Consider the following 23322-nt stretch of genomic DNA (forward strand, 5'->3'; position numbering starts at 1 on the left):
AACTTGTTAATCCTTGTTTTTTTAAACAAAGATTTCTGACAATGAACAAGAAATTTAGGCCTATAACTCTTTTAAGGATTTTAAAATATGGAGTTACTTATCACACATCTGGAATAAAAAAAATACATGCTGCCACATGATAGATCACAATCCCCATGATCAGACGGAACCACTATTGTGCCAAATATGGGTAACCCATGGTACCATTTAAAGTAGGCCTAAACAATTAAGAAGGATTTTAATTACAATACTATACTGGAGCTTGTCCACTATATATAATTTATTGCAGACTTCATGCTATCGACTCTGCAGCCAGATACACGTGGTAAGGATGAAGTCCATACATAAACTTAACTGAATTGTAAAGAATTCTTTGTGAAGTTTTATGTTGTAGGTAATATACAGTTATTGTGCATTTTCGGGAAGATATTTTTATTATTATTATTAATTAATTAATTAATAATAATAATAATAATAATAATAATAATAATAATAAGCAGCAGTAGCAGTAATAGTAGTAGTAGTAGGTTTACATTAGTAATAATAATGATTTTAAGGAATAAGTGCACAATACTGGAGACGCCCACTTTTCACATATGCCACTTATACATTAATTCAATTGTCTTATGGGATTGTGGAACTAAAACGGGGTGGGGAATAAAAATTCTTCTCCTTTCTTTCACATCTACGCTTTTCCTCCATTTTTCTGCTCTTCCTTCTCACTTTGCATTTTTATTGGGTGTATTATTCGGTTGAGAAACTTTTATCATCCAGTCTGCTGTCGAAAAATCTGAAAGTTAGAATTTATAAAACAGTTACATTGCTGGTTGTTCTGTATGGTTGTGAAACTTGGACTCTCACTTTGAGAGAGGAACAGAGATTAAGGGTGTTTGAGAATAAGGTGCTTAGGAAAATATTTAGGGCTAAGAGGGATGAAGTTACAGGAGAATGGAGAAAGTTACACAACACAGAACTGCACGCATTGTATTCTTCACCTGACATAATTAGGAACATTAAATCCAGGCGTTTGAGATGGGCAGGGCATGTAGAATGTATGGGCGAATCCAGAAATGCATATAGTGTGTCACTTGGGAGGCCGGAGGGAAAAAGACCTTTAGGGAGGCCGAGACATAGGTGGGAAGATAATATTAAAATGGATTTGAGGGAGTTGGGATATGATGATAGAGAATGGATTAATTTTGCTCAGGATAGGGACCAATGGCGGGCTTATGTGAGGGCGGCAATGAACCTCCGGGTTCCTTAAAAGCCAGTAAGTAAGTATTTAAATTTTAATTTTACTTACAATATTGGAATCACTGGAATTCGATCCAGGAACCTTTCGCTCAGCAGTATCTCATCTTAACCATTAGACCATAACATCGTTGAAAATGCGAGCTTAAAATAATTTACAAGATATACCTTCGATAAGTACTTCAACTATTAATACAAATTAATTCATGTAATAATAATGGAAATGATTTTTAAGCTTAAATTTTGCGAATGGTTGGAGGTTATTAATGTTATTACTTCAAAACTTCATATAGACATTTCAATACTACAAGTGAAGACAGCAAATAAGATACAGTACATTCAACTAATCCTTCAGGTCAGGTGTAGTTCTTAAGGTTCATTTTCGCATGTTCGTGCTCAGTCTTGTCTTAGTCCTACAAAGGTGAGGCTGGAAGAAATAGAAAGGTGTATTATCCTTACAAGCACGCAGTGCATTGTGGAGGAAATAGTTGAATGCACCATATAAGGTGGGTAGTAAAATGACATATATAGGCTATATTAATACCTGCCCTACCCGCAAAGATGATATCATATACGGTAATAATTTATGTATTAATAATACTTCACCTGCAACACGATATACATTTTCATATTACAGGGGGTTTTCCTTTGTAACCCCTCCCATTAGACTTTCGCCATAACCTACCTATATTATACCTACTCTCAAAATCCGGCATAGGCCTAATGCATAACAAACATAGATACTAGTATTAGTGTTAACAATAATACCTGTGAGATGTACTGTAACAGTAGTCCAAAAGTGGTAAAGGTCTATAATGTCAAAAGCAGGCAGTTTCTACAGAATATATTCCTACACGCTCTGGTATTGTGTGCACTTAAGCCAATTTTAAATTTAGCAACTGCTGATCAATATGACATTATTATTATTTCCCCTCCTCAATGACATCAGGTTCTCACTCGACATTTCTGGTCTCTCCTAACAATGGCTTATTTTTAACCCATTTCTGAGGCTGGGGTGCCTGAAAAGTGGGGTTATGCTGCCACAATATGATATAATAGGAAGACTATGAATATGTGGCACCAGGAGAATCTTAAACCTAAACTTATCTAATTTCCAGACCATGGACGAACGCAGGGACAATTCCCCTTAAGAAAAAATTCCTGTGTTCGAACTGGGAATCAGGAACTGTAGACAGAAGTGCTGACTACTAGACCACGAGGATGATAATTATATTATTATTATTATTATTATTATAGGCTAGTCTTATGTGATGTTCTACTACTAATGGTTTTTAATTTAGCGGTAATTTTCCAGAAAAGCTACACTATTCTTTCAGTGCAGTTCTTCTGGAGAATTACTATTATATTATATTAGCTATTTGCTTACACCTTCAGTCAATGTTAAGAACAGAACCGACTTGGTAATTACGTCGTAAGCCAGGCTATCTTTCCGCAACAGAGGTCCAGGACACACATACATTAGGGCTACCGGGCGCGCTTCTGTACAGAGGCAGTGGCATTTCTCTAAGGTTAGAGTCCAGTTTAGATGTGTGTGTGTATTAATCGAAAAAAAAAATGTCATATAAACATGCGTCTATTCTCAATATTTTCTAGCCCCTAATTTTCGATTAATACACACACACACACACACACACACACACACACACACACACACACACACACACACACACACACACACACACCTAAACTGGGCTCCAACCTTAGAGAAAATGGCACTGCCCCTGCGCGCCCAAATTTTTATCTGTACAAGTAAAGTTCGTTACATTCAGTAATTTAATATTGCGGCACAACTGTTGATATTTTATAGATGATGTTAGACATTAAAAGTTGTGGCAGGTTTATATACCTACCTATGCATCATTCAAAATGTATTGTTGTAATGTCTCTTTGTCATTTTTAAATGTATGCAAAGTCTGCGTGTCACGTGTTTGTTTGGAATGGCTGCGAGCAAATCATTATCATTACAAGTTTGTTGGAGGAGTGCTGGATTATACTGGCTTTTAAACTATGAAATACTTTTATAAATGTATGAGTAACATGATGTTACACTACTTTAGATATTTATATTGTAGCCTATTAGATAGATGCGATCACATATTAGGCCTATAACGTAGAGGTTAGGCTTATATACGATAGCAGCAAATACGCTACATTAGGGAATGAAAATGTGACACTCATTAATATTAAACTACTAAAAATTTGGCTCTCTAAAAATTTAATTAATGCATTAACTATTGTAATATACATGTCATTAGCAACCACTATCATAAAATGTAGGCATAGTTAAAATTATATTGTCAGTGCTCTCCTGGTGAAACTATCAAACACTTGTAGGTAACTAAAAAAATTATACATTCGCCTAAGTTATAAAGTATGGAAGTTAACTATCATTATGCGAATATAAAGTGAACTTAAAAGTAGTGTGCAATACGCATAACATAATATTCCAAAATTATCCATTGAAAAAATTTCGCCATCAAAATCCCGAACCCTTCCTGCCAAGAATGGTTAAATGTTCAGACATGTTCAAATACCGAAAAAAATGGTGCAATATGATTCCGATTTCACTTCCAAAAGTGAAACAACAAATGATTATTATGCATCTGTTAAAATGCGAAAGGCGGATGTTTAGCCATATTTCCGAACTTGTGGATGCTAGGAAATGTTCTAGAACGAAACTTCAAACGGAATATGCTACGGTACCGCCTATTGGTAACTTAGAGTAACATACGAAAATTAGGTAAATGCTATTTTTAAAATGCTTTATGCACGACTGTACTACTTAAAGACTTCTGTATCGTTTTTACATTAAAATAATTTCTGTCGGTTTATTCCAATCGGCCATGAATGATATCTCATCTGCTTCTTTGGACCTAGCCTACGCCAGGCTAAAGAAACATGTTTTACCTGTCATTGAGTTGGTCTTCAGTTCCTGGAAGGGGATGAACTACAAAATGTAATGATGACATCTTCTTAAAGATACTAAAGAACAAAAACTGACCGAAAATGACATAAATCTGTCACGCGTAATTTCATAATCATCTACAACAATTCTTTCGCCATGTTTTGTGGACAACGACGAACTTGTAACGTGCTGCATTCTATGGAGAACATGAGGAAAACACAGCTTCACCCATGTGCGCATGGTCAGTTGAACCCAGCTGTTCTTGGTGTGTTGCAATGCTGCATTGTCCCCTTCGTGCATCTGTTGTTTGTATATATGTCAGTTTCTCCTAGGTACATCTAGGAACAGAAATAAACAACTGCTTAGTTAAGCTATTATGTGTATTTCATATTGAATTGGAAAAGCAATAATAATAAATTTGACTGCCTTCAACAAGTTATGAAGTTGTTTGTGTATATAATATTAAGTTCGCAGTACAAGTGAATGAAGCCAGTTGTGATTGAGAAGGATCTGTTAGGTCCTTTTTTTAGAACTCTCAGGCAATGGGTACTAATAGTTATGCTGTGTTCCATTCAGGACTTGGTATGGAGGCTTCTGAAGTTCATGAAAGCTCAGAAAGTTCTAAACCACTCGATAACAGGGTATTAGAAAGAAATGGAGAAGCCATTTCAGTGGTTCCAGCTCCTCCGACACCTGAATTCAAATCGTCATGGAAGAGAGAAGTGGTACACAGAAATCGAGAACCAAGAGTACGAAGACAACGATGTGTCCGGAGCCAATCACTGCCAGCATGCCAATTGAACAAGTACTCTGCCGGCGAACTCCGGCGCATACGTGAACGTCTATTGAGAACGCAGAGACGTCCTGAACCGGGACCTGTTAGACATTTCACCCGTACACAGAAACTAGCACTAACTTCTCTTGCCCTGGTTGACTTTATCAGTTTCTGCTCCATGTCAATAATGGCACCGTTCTTCCCAAAAGAGGTTCGATTTAGCCTATCTTAATATTTAGAATTAAATTAGAGTAGGCATATAAATGAAGATAGAGGTACGCAGTTTTCTTGAACATATCATTAAAATGAGGGGAGAGTTTTTTTTATAGAGTGTTCTCATAAAGTTGGCATGAATCGAAGTTCTTCTTTTCGGATATCATTCTATTGTGACATGTATTAAGTTTTTCCTTTATGCTGGGATCTTGAATCGTCCATTCTGTCATAGCCACCTGATTTTGTGCTCTTCTGTTCCTTAGTTATACGTATCAAGTGCTCTAGCCAGTGAGCTACGCCAATAACAATAACCATTGTTACCATAACAGATTTTCTATTCTTTATGTAGTGTTCTCCATCTAAGCTAAACCATAACAGATAAATTCTGTAGGACCAAAAAATTAATCTTTACGTAGATTCTTCTCCCAATAGTGCATATACTGTGGAATTCCGGCCACCAAGTCACTCAATTGAGTGCGCTCCTTGTACAATGACAGTTGACTTAATACATGTCAATATAATATATGTCGAACATGGAGTAAGGCCGCAAGGGGGAAAACACTAGAGGAGAGGGATTCAATCCAGTGCTGTGGATTGAACTTCGGCATAGGCTAGCTCAGTGGCTGGGTTCGATCCCCAGCGCCGGAGCGAATTTTTCTCCTCTAATAACCACACGATTTTCTATTCTTTATGTAGGTGTTGTGTATGTAAATACTTTTCCTTGATGAATATCTGTTTACTATGACGAAACGATCTGTTCTCCATCTCAGCTAAATTAATACTGCCAGAGGCCAAGTTACAGATGAACTGTTTTATTTATAGACGTCGTAGTGTTGATATGGGAATGGTCTTGACTAGCTATGTCAGCATACATGTCGTCTTGGCGGCAGAAACGTGACCTCCCACCGGGGACACGGCCGGTCTGTCATCGCGGGCATGATGGCAAAGACGCACTGTAACCTGTAATTAAAGAAAAAACCTAGCAAAATTAATTTTATTTTTACATGAACTCTTTTGCTTGTTTATAGGTCCTATATCCATTCGGCAAAGGTTCCCACATTTTAATTAATACCCTTATATTTGAGCAGACTGTGCCTTGATGGTAGTGCATTGGGAAAACATTCAACAAAATTATATTGAGTAATGGCTTGATGGCAGCATGCTACATGAGGTTCATAAGATTTGAATTTTTATTGTCATGGTTACTTTTGCAGGCACACAGGAAAGGGATGTCTGAAACGATATCTGGCCTTGTGTTCAGTTTTTATGCACTAGTCATGTTCGTCTCATCACCTTTATTTGGAAAAATTGTAAGTAATGTTCAAATCATTTGAGTCAATAGTTGTGACATTTTGTAATGCATCATAAATTACACCGTCTTATATGTTACAGCTTCCCCGTGTTGGAGCAAAGTTCCTTTTCATGTCTGGCATGTTTGTGGCTGGGAGCTGCAACTTACTGTTTGGGTAAGTGATTGGACTGTCACTACATAAACTTACAAATTAAACCAAACCCTTTAACTCTATTAAATCATCATCATCATATCCTTCACGTATTAGACCCTACAGGATCTGTTACGGTCTCATGCCAGCGCTTGCGTGGTCTTCCCAATTTCCTCTTTCCTCTTGGTACATAAGTAAGAATCTGTTTAGGCCATCTTGTGCGATCCATCCTTTCGACATGTTTTTTCCACTGAAGTCGATATTGTTGAACAAAATTAACTATAGGATCCATTTTTAGTTCCTGCAATATGTCCACATTTTTACGCTGTTCCAGCAAAGAGCATCCCACTGTCCGTCACATGAACCTCATTTCAGCTGTCGTCACCCTTTGCTCATCAGCTTTTCTGATTGTCCATGCCTCGGTACCGTAGGTGAGGACTGGTCGAGCTAGTGTTTTATATGCCTTTAGCATTGTATGTTTCTGAACATGGGATGATTTGAAGACGGTGTTAATTACACCAGTGATTTTTATAAATTTAGATATTTTGTTTGACATATCTTCATCAGTGATGTAAGAGAGGTTATAACCTAAATAGTTAAATGAATTAACACGTTCAATTAAAGTATTATTTATCATGATCTTACTTGAAATTGGGTTCTCTCCCGAAAATGCCATGACTTTCGTTTTCTCTTTCGAGATTTCCATATTGAAATCTGAGGCGATTATTTGCAAATTATAAATGGCTCTCTGTAAAGCATCCTCTATTTGAGCGATAATAACCTGATCGTCGGCAAACATTAGTGTATCGAGAACTGTGTTTCGATTAATTTGAATTCCAGCATGATGACTTTGCCTCCAAATGTATAAAATATGGTTCATATATATAATAAACAACAGAGGGGAAAGACCGCACCCTTGTCTAACACCTTGGTTGATGGAAGTCCAGCTAGTAGTTCCGCGTTCAGTTCTTATGGCAATTTCATCTTGTTGATATAAATTATAAATGGAGAGAATGATTTGGTTTGGCACATTATCATAGCATAAAATCTCTAAAAGTTTATTTCTATCAACTCTATCAAAAGCTTTTATGAAATCAATAAAAGCTAAGTGGGTTTGAATATTAAATTCTCTGTGCTTTTCAATTAAAATCTTCATGGTGAAATAGTAGAGTATAATCTAAATTTAACAGACGAAATACTGAAATCAGAAGTAAACACTCAAATAATGAAACAATTGTCTGTAGAGACAATTAATATTAGGTACCCTCCACAAAACTGGCTTCATTTATACACCGACAGATCCTTGATCTACAGGGAACAAGGTGCCAGTCCAGGTGTTACGTGCTGTCTCTTCTCACTTTATAGATCTCTTTGATATGGAACAACAAGTTTTGATGGAGAAATCATTGCAATAAGTGAAAGTCTCGGGAATCTTTTATGCCACATCAATAAATTTAATAATGCAGTTAGTTATATTGTCAGACTCCAAAGCAGCTATTCTATCAATAGTCTCTGAACACACACCTTCATCTCAAACAGCAGAAATAACTAAAATGCTCTCTCAATTAATAATACTCAATAAAAGAATTATATTCCAATGGCCACCATGCCATTGTGGAATCCTGGGAAATGAGAATGCGGATGCTTTAGCAAAGGAGGAGATAACTGCCACTTACAGACCTGTTACTTAATCTGTGTGTTACTCTGTGAAGAGATTTATTAAATCTACCTACTTAGACTTCAACAAGCAACATTTGATAACACAATCTCAAGGGAAAAAATGGAACTCTCTGCATCATAATTCACAGTTAATTCCCAATTTGCCACGAAAATCGTCTGTAACTGCATTTAGGTTGGCAACAGGCCATGACTGTTTGCCCAAACACCTACATAGAATTGGAATATATCAGTCCCCTAACTGCCCATTGTGCAACTCAAACCAATAAATGGATTCGGAACACCTCAAAATCTGTGCTTCAGTGGCTGGCCATGACAATATCTTTGAAAAATATTAGTGCAAGAGGTCAAATGACTTCGTAAAATGCCTGGCATTAGAAAACAACAACATAAATGAAGAAACTGCTTTTAGTGTACAACATTAAAAGAATATAATATGAAGAGCACAATGTTACATGATATAAGCAGATGAATTGTTTTTAAGTTAACATAAGAGGGACATTTTCTCTTAGTCTTATTTCGGTCAGTTGCTTTTATTTTGTGTATAAAGTACATATGGGTTTACAATGTAGGCCACGAATTAATCATGCATTACAAATTATTATTCCCAATAACTAATGAGTGTATGGGTCGCAGGCTCGGAAGCAGAATCACCCCTGAAAATGTTATGTTTTTAATAATGATATTTAGAATTTAATTTAATAAGAACCACTTTTAAATTGAGGAGTGTTTTTGCAAAAGTTGATAGATGCAGAAATCAAAATTTTACAGAAATTACACTAAGTGACAGGATCTATCGAGTTTTGAAAAAACCTGGAAGGTTTGGTAGTCTCTACATACGGTATGAATCACGTTTTGGTAAATCTGATTTCATAGATCGATTCCGGAGGTAGAAAACACGCGATAACCATATGTAACTCACTTTCGAAAATTTCTGCATCTATCGACTTTTGCAAAAACGCTCCTCATTGTTCTCTGCCCATTCAGTAATGATAGTTAACATACTGTATTTGGAACTATTGATACCAGTAGATATTATTAGACATGTAGTAGGTTGCAGGCTGTAATTGTCTACGAATTTCCATTACTTTTGTACCAAAGCTGGGAGGAACAATTTCGATGGAGTTTTGTTGCTTCTAATTTCCAACTGAGATTCCCATACCTAAGCACGTTTTTACCAACCGCTACAGATTTCATGTCTTGTAGCATACATGAAAAAAATAAACGTTCAAAGTAATGCAAATCTGGCTTTCAGTTAAAGCTCCCTGTGAAGCAGACTTGAATAATTTCAAGGAAAAAATTGTTCCAGGGCTGGGTATCGATCCTGGGACCCTTTGCTTAGCGCACAAATGCTCTACCTACTGAGCTACCCAGGAACTACACCCGACACTAACCCAATTTTTTCCTTTATATCCACACAACCCAAGTGGGTTGGCAAGGCACCAGAAACCCAACTTTGAGTGTACACAAACTTTCTGTGACTTGAATTGTGGTTTTCTGTTAACATACCTACAGTAACATATATATTATGCAAATCTGCCTTTCAGGTAAAGCTCCCTGTGAAGCAGACTTGAATCATTTCAAGGGAAAAATTGTTCCTGGGCCAGGTATCGATCCTGAGACTCTTCGCTTAGCACATGGATGCTTACCGTCTGAGCTACCCAGGAACTACACCCGACACCGTCCCAATTTTTCCCTTTATATCCACACAACTCAAGTGGGCTGACAAGGTGCCAGAAATTATTCAAGTTCAAAGTAATGTTAAGAGCGTAAGAGAACATTTGACTATGAGAACAACACGTGCCTAGGGGAAGATGATTTCAATAAGATATTGGAGCTTATGTGCAAGGCCTTAATAGAATGTTGAACTGTGAGGTCAATGCTTTCTTCTGCCTGAAAAAAAATAAAGCTTTGCCATAGCCATGTTACTTGATTTTGTCTGTAAAGAAATTCCACGTCAAAAAGATTATCGTCTTGCAGTCATAAGGTTCGTTCCAACAACAGTCGGGAACCGTCCGTAACCATCGTGAGCATGCGCAGTACAGAAAAAGCGTTCCAACACAATCCGAACCAATCCTGAACCGGAAACATGTACTGCAGTCGGGCGTTCCAACAAGCTTTTGACACGGGTTCGGAACGGTCAGAAATAGTCCGTGGATTGAGGCATGTACGGAAGAGTACGCGAGACGTGCATGCGCATAAGCTCACCAACGTCTCCTGGATACTGAAGAAAGACATGATCGACTGTTCACATCAATGAGGTTAAAGATGAAAAGTGACAGTACAGACGAATAATAAAACTAGAGATTTAATTTAAATTTTCGCCAAAAGGAAAGGGAATGGAAATTATTTGGGTATTGAAATAGTTAATTACAATTTCAACATGCAGCTTTGATTAGAAGTATAATACATAACGTACATACATTAATAATTAAAAAAAAGAACTATTTTTAGATGAGAGTCCCCCAGTACACAACATTGAATTGTGGAATTCTTGCCTTTCATATTTTTTTGTCATCTTTTTATAGAAAATGATAGAAATTCTATTTTCTGCAATTAGAATTAGCTGCAAAACGATAATAATAAGCATCCCGTTCTTAACAAAGATGACCACAGTTATAGCATCTCTGGATTTAGTACATAATGATCCGCGAAAGCGTTCCAACAGCGTCCAGTCCAGTTTCAATCCCATAGCAGATGCTCAACTAGCGCATGTGCATAAGATGGTACAGGAACCGTACATGAACTATCCATGACCCGCTTATTGGAACGAACCTATAGAAAGATAATAATAATAATAATAATTAATAATGCTTAACACAAATTAATTGGGCTAATGTGATGGTGTAACACTGCACTGCATTATTAATTGAAACATCAAAACAATTTATGTGTAGTCATAAAGATTTTCGGATAAATACAATTCTTAAATGAGAGTTGTGGGAATTACCAGTGGTATTTTCTGATCCATAGGATGCTGGCTTATATTGACAATTACCCAACCTTCACGGCTTACTGCTTCCTTGTTCGTGGGATGGAAGCATTAGGAGCAAGCGCTTATGCCACAGCCAGCTACGTGTTTGTTGTAGACATCTTCCCGGACAACATAGGCTCTGTTCTTGTAAGCATTGTTGGTTTTAGAAGCTAGGTGAACATTGTTTCTTTTAACTAAGTGTTTCAAAAATGAAATAGTTTAGAAGTTGTAAGAAATTTTTGGCTTTATACAGATTAAAAATAGTAGGAACCATATATACTATTCCGCCTATTTAGTAGAATGCTTTTGAGTCTAAAAAAAGAAGCAGGAAAACAGTATAATGTGGTCTGTTGTGATAAGAATCCAAGTACCCACATTCCGGTAAGGCATCATGTCACAAACATGTTCACGTCTGAGTATTTCTGACAAAGTAAATATTATTCAATGCCTTGAAAACGGCGCAAATATTAAGGATATTGCTGGAGAATTTAAGGTAGGTAATATTTCTATATTTATTTCTTTATTGATTTTTTCTTTCTTTTTTCTTTATTAATTAATTCATTTATTTATATCTTTATTCATTCTTTCTTTATTCTTTTCTTTATTTATCCATCCAATCTATCCATTTATTTATTTGTTTGTTTATTTATTCTAGGTTAATTTGTATTAACATTGTATCAGGTTTACTTTTTATAATGAATTAACAACTCTTAAATATCCATTACCAAAAGATAGATTTTTTACTGTCCATAATATTCCTTGACCTTAATGCTCTACCTAAACATGATGCTTACCAATTGCAGGGGAATTTCTCCGCATGTTATATCTAAGTAGGTAAACATTGGCTTTCTCATATATCCACAGAACAGTGTATATAAATAAAGTGAAATATACTGATATATCCATTATGAGTTGTTAATAGAATTATTATTATTTGGTATTATTATTGTTGTTATCATTATCGCTGTTATTATCATCATCACATTATCATCGTCATTATCGCTGTTATTATCATCATCACATTATCATCGTCATTATCGCTGTTATTATCATCACATCATCGTCATTATCGCTGTTATTATCGTCATCACATTATCATCGTCATTATCGCTGTTATTATCATCACATCATCGTCATTATCGCTGTTATTATCGTCATCACATGATCATCGTCATTATCGCTGTTATTATCATCGTCATTATCGCTGATATTATCATCATCATCACATTATCATCGCCATTATCGCTGTTATTATCGTCATCACATTATCATCGTCATTATCGTTGTTATTATCATCATCACATTATCATCGTCATTATCGCTGTTATTATCGTCATCACATTATCATCGTCATTATCGCTGTTATTATCATCACATTATCATCGTCATTATCGCTGTTATTATCGTCATCACATTATCATCGTCATTATAAATTATTATCATTGCTGTCATCATCATCATCATCATCGCTGTCATCATCATCATCATCATCATCATCATGGTTCTTAAGGATGTAGTGGGAAACTAACACTAACTTGTAACATGTTTTGTGTAAGAAAATTAAGAGTTGAAATAAATTGCGGTAACACATTTTACGTGATGCATGTTATTCTGTCTAACATCTCTAATTTATTGCGTGGTATTCATTGAATGTTTTTTCTAAATTATTAGGGCTAAATGTGTTTTACAGAAAGTAAGTGCAAATCCAATGTTTGTGTAAGCAATTAGCAACTTTGGTAGTCCTGTGGCAAGGTTCGATTACTCTCTGACTAAAAGTGCTTCATCCATGGAGGTGTAACTAACAACCCATTTTGTTGGTCATTGTGAGACGTTCGCATTTAGCCTTGAATAAAGTTTATTAAAACTAGGTTGCTTTGATAAAAAATATTTCATTTTACAGGGAATACTGGAGACCTTTGTTGGCTTAGGAATGAGTATTGGGCCTGCCCTTGGTGGTGTTCTATATTCGGTAAGCTGTTGCCAATTTTTTCTCAGCACTTGTTCTATTATTTTTATTTAGAATGTCATCCTATTCCAAATCAAATTGTGTAACAGACTCAAATGCCTATTTCAAACCAAATTGTGTAACAGACTCAAATGCCTATTCCAAACCATATTGTGTAACAGACTTAAATGCCTATTCCAAACCAAATTGTGTAACAGACTCAAATACCTATTCCAAACCAAACTGTGTAACAGACTCAAATGTCTATTCCAAACCAAATTGTGTAATAGACTCAAATGCATATTCCAAACCAAATTGTGTAATAGACTCAAATGCCTATTCCAAACCAAATTGTGTAACAGACTCAAATGCCTATTCCAAACCAAATTGTGTAACAGACTTGAATGCCTATTCCAAACCAAATTGTGTAACAGACTCAAATGTCTATTCCAAACCAAATTGTGTAACACTCAAATGCCTAATCTGAATCTCTCTTTGGAGTTGTTTACATTATTTTGTTTCTTCACCATGTGTTATGAAGGAAGGAAAATAATACAATAGGAAAATACTATTTAAATAGTAAACATAATCATATTTTGCTGTAGGCTACTGGTAGCTACCTGCAATAATAAAAACTCTGTTTTAATCGTAGATTGTATAAAGTACTTGTACTTTAATTGTACAAAATTAAATGCACAAGTTTATTAACGAAACATTTTGTGCGAGCACTGTTAGTTATTAGTGTGTTGTCGAAAATTCAAATTTACAGCTTAGAGATTTCAGCTGAAGAAGTTATATGAATTATTATTTGTGACAGCTGGTAGTATTTCACTTCTTTGAAACTTTCGACAGATTAGAAAAATGAAAATGGTAGGTAATAAAATTAATTCATAGTTTGCAAATGCATCATATGAAATAATAGAAGTTGAAAAAAAAAACAGTTATAAATGAAACTTAATAAGAGAGAGAGAGAGAGAGAGAGAGAGTTTTTTCCTTCTTTATTGATGTAGGCCCAAAACGAAAGCATATGACCCTTAAAATCTTAGCGTCGAAACAGGCCGTCTGTCGAAGGTAAATACCTTTTTTAACAATTTTAACACTTTTAACGTATGACAAAGTAAATTTTATGTTTTTAACAAAATGTTAAGAGAACTTTAATCAATGTAAAATCTTTGACACACATCTTGCAATAATAGCCTATCTTTGATAACAGATCATCAAATCTTTGCAAATGCTGCACAAACAAAACAAAGTTTAGTGTTTTTCATTGGCTATTGAATTAATAACTGTTCTTTGTTCTTCACACTACATCACTTTGTGTATTTCATATGATTACAATCATTTCATTGACTAGAAAGCACAACGTTTGCATCGCATTACATTGGATGTGTCATTTCACAGGTAATTTTCCACATTTCTGTACAATTAATTTAGTTGAAACAATTACCAATAGAATCCTTAAGTTTTAAAATGCATTTCCATAAAAAAATCGCTTAAAAATGCAGCAATTTTCTAATCCAAAATCAGTGATTTGATCCTCACATCATAATTTTTCAAGATTTTTCTCGTACAGCACAAACTTGGGATAATTTTACTTTGCAAGTTTTAATTAGGAATTATGTAAACTGAACAGATTTTCTATAAACTTGAAGATTATTAGGTACTTCACCGTTAGAAAGTTACATTAGTTAATAAAATTCTGCTTTATTTTCAGTGCATATTGTATTTAGGTTTCTGGATTCTGTGGAAATTAATGAGGCTTTTTCTGCTAATTCACTGTCTCTGGATTTTGTGCATGACAGTACAGAAATGAAACAAAATATTACACAAATGATATGAATATTTATGCTAATACATGTTACAGCAATATGACTTGTACTTGATTGTTTCATTGTTGCTCGATATGTTGAATGTTAAAGCAGTGTAGATACAACACATGTTAAATCAGTACTTGCACCCTAATAAATGTAGGCCTATCTTTGTTCAAGTAATGCCTGGCTTTTGTATGTCTTGTATTTGCACAGACTTTCGCATGTATATAATTGCATCGATCTGTGATTTGACTCACCATTACAAAAAAAGCTTTTGAAACACATGTTTTAAAGCTTTTGCCCCTGCTACCCATTTGAAGAATGAAGTCTGAATATCTACTATAATGTAATTCTTAAGGCAGTGAGTTTGGTTTATTCTTTATGTAGCCTATATAGCTTTATTTATTTCAGATAATATGTAGTGTGTATATTTCAATGGAAAAACCTAGGACTTCTTTTATAATGCTGTTTTATATTATTTTATATTTGAACATTTTTGTCGTATTGTTGTTGTTTTCTAATGCCAGGCGTTTGACAATAAAGTCATTTGACCTCTTGCACACCAATATTTTTCAAAGATATTATCATGACCAGCCAATGAAGCACAGATTTTGAGGTGTTTTGTCGTATTGTAAACAATCACTCAAACATTCATCTTAATTTTAATTGTTGCTACCGGTACTATTGTTGAATAAACGATTTTTGAAGATCTGAACACGCATTTGCCTTTCTAATTTTAATTTAATGAATTTTAGCGCATTTTAAACGAATTTCAGAGAATTTCTCTTAATTTTTTAAATTGTTATTACCACGATATTAATTCCCATAATTATTATTACCGTTTTTATAATTTACTCACAAACCTGAGAGTTTCTTAAACTTCTATCATCTCTGATTCACCTCATGTCTTCACAGTCTGTTTCTTTCTAATTGCATTTTATTTAAATTGTCCCATTTAGTGATCGATCTTAGTAATTTAAATAACACTTTTAATTTAACACTGAAATTTTTAAATTGGTACCTTGTCGACCATTGAATTTTACATTGAAATAGGCCATTATTACAGTTGGTGTAATTATCTTATTCTTGACAATAGCAACAGCTTTTATAGGTTATGTTCGTCCATGAGGGAACTTCTTCCATTTGTTTATGTTAGGAGATTATTATTTACAAATTTATAACGCATTGTTTTTATTGACATATCATCTTTATACAAAACGATATACCATTTGGTTAAAAATAATTTTCAATTTTTTTATACCTAACTCTTTCAATTAAAATAAATCAAGAAATCAGCCAATATTGAGTGCATAACCTCTGTTATTGAGAAATACAGGAAGAACTAGTATGACCATGTAATGAGAATGCCTAATGATAGAATGCCTCTCAGAGCATGGTTACATAAACTTGTAGGAGAGAGACAAGTTGGAAGATCCAAGAAACGATAGAGAGACCAGTTAGACTTTTAACTCTTCTGGAGGCAGAACAGGCCATATTGGCCTGATCCTTGAATGTTATCGAAATGACAACGACGATGAGGAGGATAACGATGATGATGATGATGATATTACAGAACAGAAATGAAAGGTGTTTAGTAATACAAAGCATTTCAGCAATAAGTACCGGTTTATTCTTCAGCCGCTGTGTGGCACGGTGCTTAATCGACCTCCGATAACCAGGCCCTTAAACTCACGGCACTTCACCAAATTAAAACTTACATGCATACTTACTAACCATGATATGTTATATTTAAAATTAACTATTATTATACGTTATATTAATTACAGAATTTTCTACTCACCCTCATGAGAGTAGCTGCTTGAAGTGTTCAGAGTTCACATCACCTTAAAAAACCATCGTTCACATTTCATGAGCTCCATTGCATTGATTTGTCTAATTGCAACCGTTGGATTTTTATTTGTGGGGAACAATAAAAAACAGAGTGTATGCAAATATTCCTCGTACAATTAAATAACTGAAAGATGACATTCGTAGTGCAATTAGACAAATCAGTACAGTGGGGCTCATGAATGTGAACAATGGTTTTTTACGGCAATGTGAACTCTATAGCATAAAATGGTCAACACTTCCAGCATCTATTGTCATGAGGGTGAGTACAAAATTCTGTAATTAATATAACATATAAGAATTAATGTTAAATGCAACATATCATGGTTAGTAAGTATGCATGGGTAAGTTTTAATTCGGTAAAGCGCCATGAGTTTAAGGGCCTGGTTGCTGGTGGTCGCTCAAGCACCGTATTACCCAGCAGCTGAAGAATAAACCGGTACTTATTGCTGGAACGCTCTGTATATGTTGTAATTACATCATACAGAAACAATAAGATAAGAAGCTTATACAGAAATGTTAAGGATCTGATCATTAGGGCAGTGCATGTTAAACTCCAAATAGAACTGGGGACATAGCACATAGTGAAAAATATTTATTGTGAAATATAATTTGTGTTAGTTGTGTATGATTATTTGTGAATATGTGTTTGTGCTTGATCTCAAAAGCTGTATGCAGGTTGTCTCATAACCTTTGGGATACTCTAATAACTAGCATATTTTAATATGTCTAAAAATAATTTTGCATTAACATTATAGGTTTAACCAAAGCTACCATTTGAATTTCATTTCATTTGTTATATTCCATAGATCTTACATTAGCAATGAAGCTTTAAGATGTGGAAAAAGTAAAAATTTTACAATATTACATTTACAATTACAATTTTTACAAATGTTTACATTTTTTACAATATTTTACAATTTTTACAGTTTTACAATTTTGTAATTTTCTACAATTTTTTACAATATTTTGGCGAGATGTAGTGAGATGAGATGAGGCCCGAGGAATCGCCAAAAGATTACCTAGCATTTGCCTTACGGTTGGGGAAAACCTTGGAAAAAACCCAACCAGGTAATCAGACCAAAGAGGGTGAAATGAAGTGAGGCCATAGACCATCCAGCTTCAGTCCCACAGGCTGGGGAAAACGTCGGAAGAAACCAATTGTCAATTGAACAGAATGGTACAGAAATTCGTAGTAACACAAAGTTCTGTTCTTTAATGGGACACCCTTTATTTCATTCAATAAATTTGTTGCCCTCTTCATCCTCATTCAAATGATATAAGCATGAAATACCATAGCGTTTTATTCATATCATTAACAAAACAAAAACAATTTAAAGAGCATATGTACACTCACTTTTTCGCTCAATCACAAGTATTGATATACAGTATGTTACATGAAGTATAAATACCTTGTAATAAAAGTTACTGGTACACATTTTTTGTCTTTGTTCATGTATTTGAATCATGATACTGTATTAACTAATGTAAACAGAATAGAATATAAAACTATAATAATAATTATTCAGAATAATCTGTAAGGAATATTTAACATTAAAACAAAATTGAAAATAAATGTATATAAACGAAAATGATAATATTGCACATTAAATAATAATTTCCAGAAGTAAACATCATGAACTGAGTGATAACTAATTTTATTTGTTACAGTAGAAGTGTATGTGTTTTAATATAGAACTCAAATGTAACTTTGAAGTTAATTTTAGGTCTCCTTAATATATTTGAGAAATATCTGACAGTTTAGTTTCAATTTACTGGATAAAGTGTTTTCTTCAGCTTTCAATTTATATGTTTGATAGACTTTGTAGCTTTAGATTAGGAGCTACCGGTATTCTAGTCATTATAATTTTTGCATGTCACTTTTGTGTCAGTATTTTAAGTTATTTTTTTTCCCGTTTAATTATTTGCTTGACTTTGGTGTATTCATTTTGCAGTTATAACCTATTTCAGTTTTGTTTTATTCTTATTATTTTGATTATAATTATGCATATTGTTTAGAACTTTGTTTGGAGCAAAGCAAATATTTAATGTAGTTCTATGAAACTATATTTCATCAGAGTGCACTATCCATTTGTGCTTAGAAGTCAAAGCTGGTAGATTAGTTCATTGGTATTCAACACCACTCGCCTGACAACGAAGTCATACGTTCATCTCGACTGGTCTATGTGCACCTTGTGTATGTATGTCAGCAAGTAGTATTAGACATAGAATGTTTAGACCATTAAGATTTTGAATCGACATTTTCTCACTTTTTTGTACTAGAGACCTCCACAATTGTTATTGTATGAAAGTTGAAGACGGAGTATGGCTGTGTCACTTAGGATTATTTCCATCTTAGGGCCTATGTTGAACATGTGCCTTCTAAAGATATGTCTACCATTGGCATGTCCATCACAATTCTCATGTTGGTCTCTTTCAGTACCAAGGCCTTTGGTATGCCCTCTGAGGATCCTTCGAAACATTCCCTTACTCATTAATAAATTAGGTACCTGCTATTGAGTTCTATATCTGCAAGTTGAAAATTGGCAGAGAACACTGGACTTTTTAAAAGAGATAATTAGAAATGCAGCTTCCTCCTGAGAAGACTTAGACTGGAAGCTCCATGTAATACATACATTCATTGCATATAAAATAAGGCTGCTCATAAAAAATAATTATGGCAACAAATATACCTCTGGATAATTTCTTGTTTACTACAAAATTATGTCTTCAGCTAATCACTTACTATTCACCAGTTCAAGGTCAGCTTACAAGACATATGGAAATACAAGAGACCATTTCCATAGGACTCTTATGATGTTTCAAATGTACGAAAACTAATAAAAATGTACAAACTATAAATCGGACAAACTGAGTCATTTTAAATACTGTATGTGTAAGAAATATTTGGAATCATAAATTTAAGAAATTAAAGCATGTGTCTTATTAATCTGTTTCTTAAATATTATTAAAAATATGTTTCATAAGAACTTCGAGATAGAGAAGTACAGACCAATTATTTAGTCCTGACAGCTCAGCAACGCGAAAGAGGGGAAGTAATAGGAGTAGTGGGGAGAGCTCCGGAGTAGAGATAAGGGCGAGCGGTCGGTAAAGGAATGCAGTACCGTTTCATTGTACTAGCAACATACTGCTCTACTGCACGCAAGACATCCGATCACTTCGAAGACAAGTGAGTGACTAACCCAAACATCCCTTGGCATAACTAAATGGACTCGCCTGACCCAGGCGCATATCTCCAACGACTTTCAGGACTAAATAATCGTACTGTACAGTAGAACCTCTGTTATCCGTGGTAATGAAGGGAATGGGCTCAATGGTTAATAGAAAAAATCGGATAATCCGTACCATAAAAGATTTTCGTAAATTTAGTGAATAATGCTTACACTTTCGTAATTTCCTCTATGGCCTTGTAATGAACAAGTTAGGTAGTGGATCAGAAATTCTGATTTAAGTCTGGTTGTTAACAACGGGCTTTTAAGGGGCAAGGAAATTCCTTGTAATGGCTCTCTGTGGAAAGATAGGAATAGTGGAGGTCTCGTGTTGCATATTTACATTCTTAATACACTTTATTCTTGATTTGTATTAAATTGCACACAGTTGTGACTTCAGTCTCGTATTCTGAGATGAGCCACAGTTTCTCGTTCCCCAAACCTTGAGTTATTTGCAATTTTTTAATACTTAGCACAACACGTTTTCTTTTGATGAAAGAGTGATGGAACGGAGAAAAAGTCTCTCCGGCGCCGGGATTTGAACCCGGGTTTTCAGCTCTACGTGCTGATGCTTTATCCACTAAGCCACGCCGGATACAACCCCGACGCCGGTTAGAATCGTCTCAGATTAAGCTCCATCTCTAGGGTTCCCTCTAGTGGCCGCCCTCTCCACTACGTCATAGATGTCTATGAACGCAGGACCGAAGTCCATACATATGTTGAGGTGCACTCGAATGAGTGACTGGTTGGCCGGGATCCGACGGTATGGGCGCCATCTTAAATCACAAAGTGATTTATTACGCATATCATATATATATATTTTTTTGATGTACCGAAGTACATATGATATTTCCATGCAGATATTCTGCGTCATCATATGATGAAGGAGTGATGGAACGGAGAAAAATTCTCTCCGGCGCCGGGATTTGAACCCGGGTTTTCAGCTCTACATGCTGATGCTTTATCCACTAAGCCACGCCAGATACAACCCCGACGCCGGTTAGAATCGTCTCAGATTGAGCTCCATCTCTAGGGTTCCCTCTAGTGGCCGCCCTCTCCACTACGTCATAGATGTCTATGAACGCAGGACCGAAGTCCATACATGTGTTGAGGTGCACTCGAATGAGTGACTGGTTGGCCGGGATCCGACGGTATGGGCGCCGTCTTAAATCACAAAGTGATTTATTACGCATATCATATATTTTTTTTTGATGTACCGAAGTACATATGATATTTCCATGCAGATATTGTGCGTCATCATATGATGAAAGAGTGATGGAACGGAGAAAAATTCTCTCCGGCACCGGGATTTGAACCCGGGTTTTCAGCTCTACGTGCTGATGCTTTATCCACTAAGCCACGCCGTTCCATCACTCTTTCATCATATGATGACGCAGAATATCTGCATGGAAATATCATATGTACTTCGGTACATCAAAAAAAAAAAAATATATATATATATGATATGCGTAATAAATCACTTTGTGATTTAAGGCGGCGCCCATACCGTCGGATCCCGGTCAACCAGTCACTCATTCGAGTGCACCTCAACACATGTATGGACTTCTGTCCTGCGTTCATAGACATCTATGACGTAGTGGAGAGGGCGGCCACTAGAAGGAACCCTAGATATGGAGCTTAATCTGAGACGATTCTAACCGGCGTCGGAGTTGTATCCGGCGTGGCTTAGTGGATAAAGCATCAGCACGTAGAGCTGAAAACCCGGGTTCAAATCCCGGCGCCGGAGAGAATTTTTCTCCGTTCCATCACTCTTTCATCATATGATGACGCAGAATATCTGCATGGAAATATCATATGTACTTCGGTACATCAAAAAAAAATATATGATATGCGTAATAAATCACTTTGTGATTTAAGACGGCGCCCATACCGTCGGATCCCGGCCAACCAGTCACTCATTCGAGTGCACCTCAACACATGTATGGACTTCGGTCCTGCGTTCATAGACATCTATGACGTAGTGGAGAGGGCGGCCACTAGAGGGAACCCTAGAGATAGAGCTTAATCTGAGACGATTCTAACTGGCGTCGGGGTTGTATCCAGCATGGCTTAGTGGATAAAGCATCAGCACGTAGAGCTGAAAACCCGGGTTCAAATCCCCACGCTGGAGAGAATTTTTCTCCGTTCCATCACTCTTTCATCATATGATGACGCAGAATATCTGCATGGAAATATCATATGTACTTCAGTACATCAAAAAAATATATACGTTTTCTTTTGTTAACCGTGGAAAACATTTTATATAGAAGTTATACAGTATGATAACTCGATCAGTAGACTATATTGTGTAAGGTTAGAGTTCTGTAATAACCCTCTGCAGAAAAAGTAATGTGCTAATATAATGTACAATACTTCATATTATATTTCTGTAGCAAAAGAGAAAAAAGGGCAAGTCAGTCGGATAATCCGCCAATCGGTTAATAGGATGATGGATAATCGGGGTTCTACTGTATGTTACAATACTCGTAGTTATGTAATGTCTCCAGCCAAAGATACGTGTTGTATATTACTCACGGTATATTTTAAGCAATGCCGTAAACTGGGGTTACTTTGAACACAGAGGAAACTTCGAACATTTTTTCGGAATATCATATTTAGGTTTCCACATGCTGCACGTTATAGATGGAGGTAAATTTGGTATGAGAATGATTTTCATGATAATTTATCTCCATCTATAACAAGTGCAGCATGTAGAAACCTAAATATAATTTTCTGAAAAAATGTTCGAAGTTTCTCCTGTGTTTAAAGTAACCCCAGTTTATGATAACAACTGTTAGATTGGAAGTAGGTGGTACCTACTGCGCATGTCTACATTCTAGCTACAATATAGCAGTTGTATCAGATGAGGTTTGTGATGAATGTTTGTAGTCCGTCATATACAATTGTCTATTCTTACTTTAATTATAACTTCCACTGACATCACCTGATGCTGAAGATATACCATGAGAGGTGTAAAATATGAAGGGAGACAACATTCTAGACATTGGAGGGTGAACTGTAATTCCAAAATAACAAATATTCTTACCAGCAAGGATATATTAGTACAGTACTGTACTCTCTCTAACAAAATTGAGGATGTAGAGTGGAAGTAGACTTTGATATTGCACAATTACAAAATTTATACATAGTAAATAAAAATGGTAGAAAGAGAAAAGAAATTAATCATTCCACTTTTCCATAGTCATCTCGACATTCTTCACACACGTTTT

The 23322-nt window shown here is 35.5% G+C and overlaps 2 protein-coding genes across 6 annotated transcripts in view; one reads left to right on the forward strand and one right to left on the reverse strand.

The window, feature by feature from the left end:
* hyd (E3 ubiquitin-protein ligase hyd) overlaps positions 1–4361 on the reverse strand; it is a 157300-nt gene extending 152939 nt beyond the window's left edge. For all 5 annotated transcript variants that reach the window (XM_069820262.1, XM_069820261.1, XM_069820260.1 and 2 more), the window contains exon 1: positions 4180–4361. In XM_069820262.1, the coding sequence (XP_069676363.1) occupies positions 4180–4241 (62 nt within the window). In that variant the 5' untranslated portion in view covers positions 4242–4361. The remainder of the gene's footprint in view (positions 1–4179) is intronic.
* A 91-nt stretch (positions 4362–4452) lies between these two features.
* LOC138695905 (MFS-type transporter SLC18B1-like) overlaps positions 4453–23322 on the forward strand; it is a 42743-nt gene continuing 23873 nt past the window's right edge. Inside the window, exons 1-5 of the mRNA XM_069820263.1 lie at positions 4453–5163; positions 6380–6475; positions 6558–6631; positions 11258–11405; positions 13159–13227. Of these exons, the coding sequence (XP_069676364.1) occupies positions 4720–5163; positions 6380–6475; positions 6558–6631; positions 11258–11405; positions 13159–13227 (831 nt within the window). The 5' untranslated portion in view covers positions 4453–4719. The remainder of the gene's footprint in view (positions 5164–6379; positions 6476–6557; positions 6632–11257; positions 11406–13158; positions 13228–23322) is intronic.

This window comes from Periplaneta americana, chromosome 3 (genome assembly GCF_040183065.1).
Source record: "Periplaneta americana isolate PAMFEO1 chromosome 3, P.americana_PAMFEO1_priV1, whole genome shotgun sequence".
Taxonomy (NCBI): Eukaryota; Metazoa; Arthropoda; class Insecta; order Blattodea; family Blattidae; genus Periplaneta; species Periplaneta americana.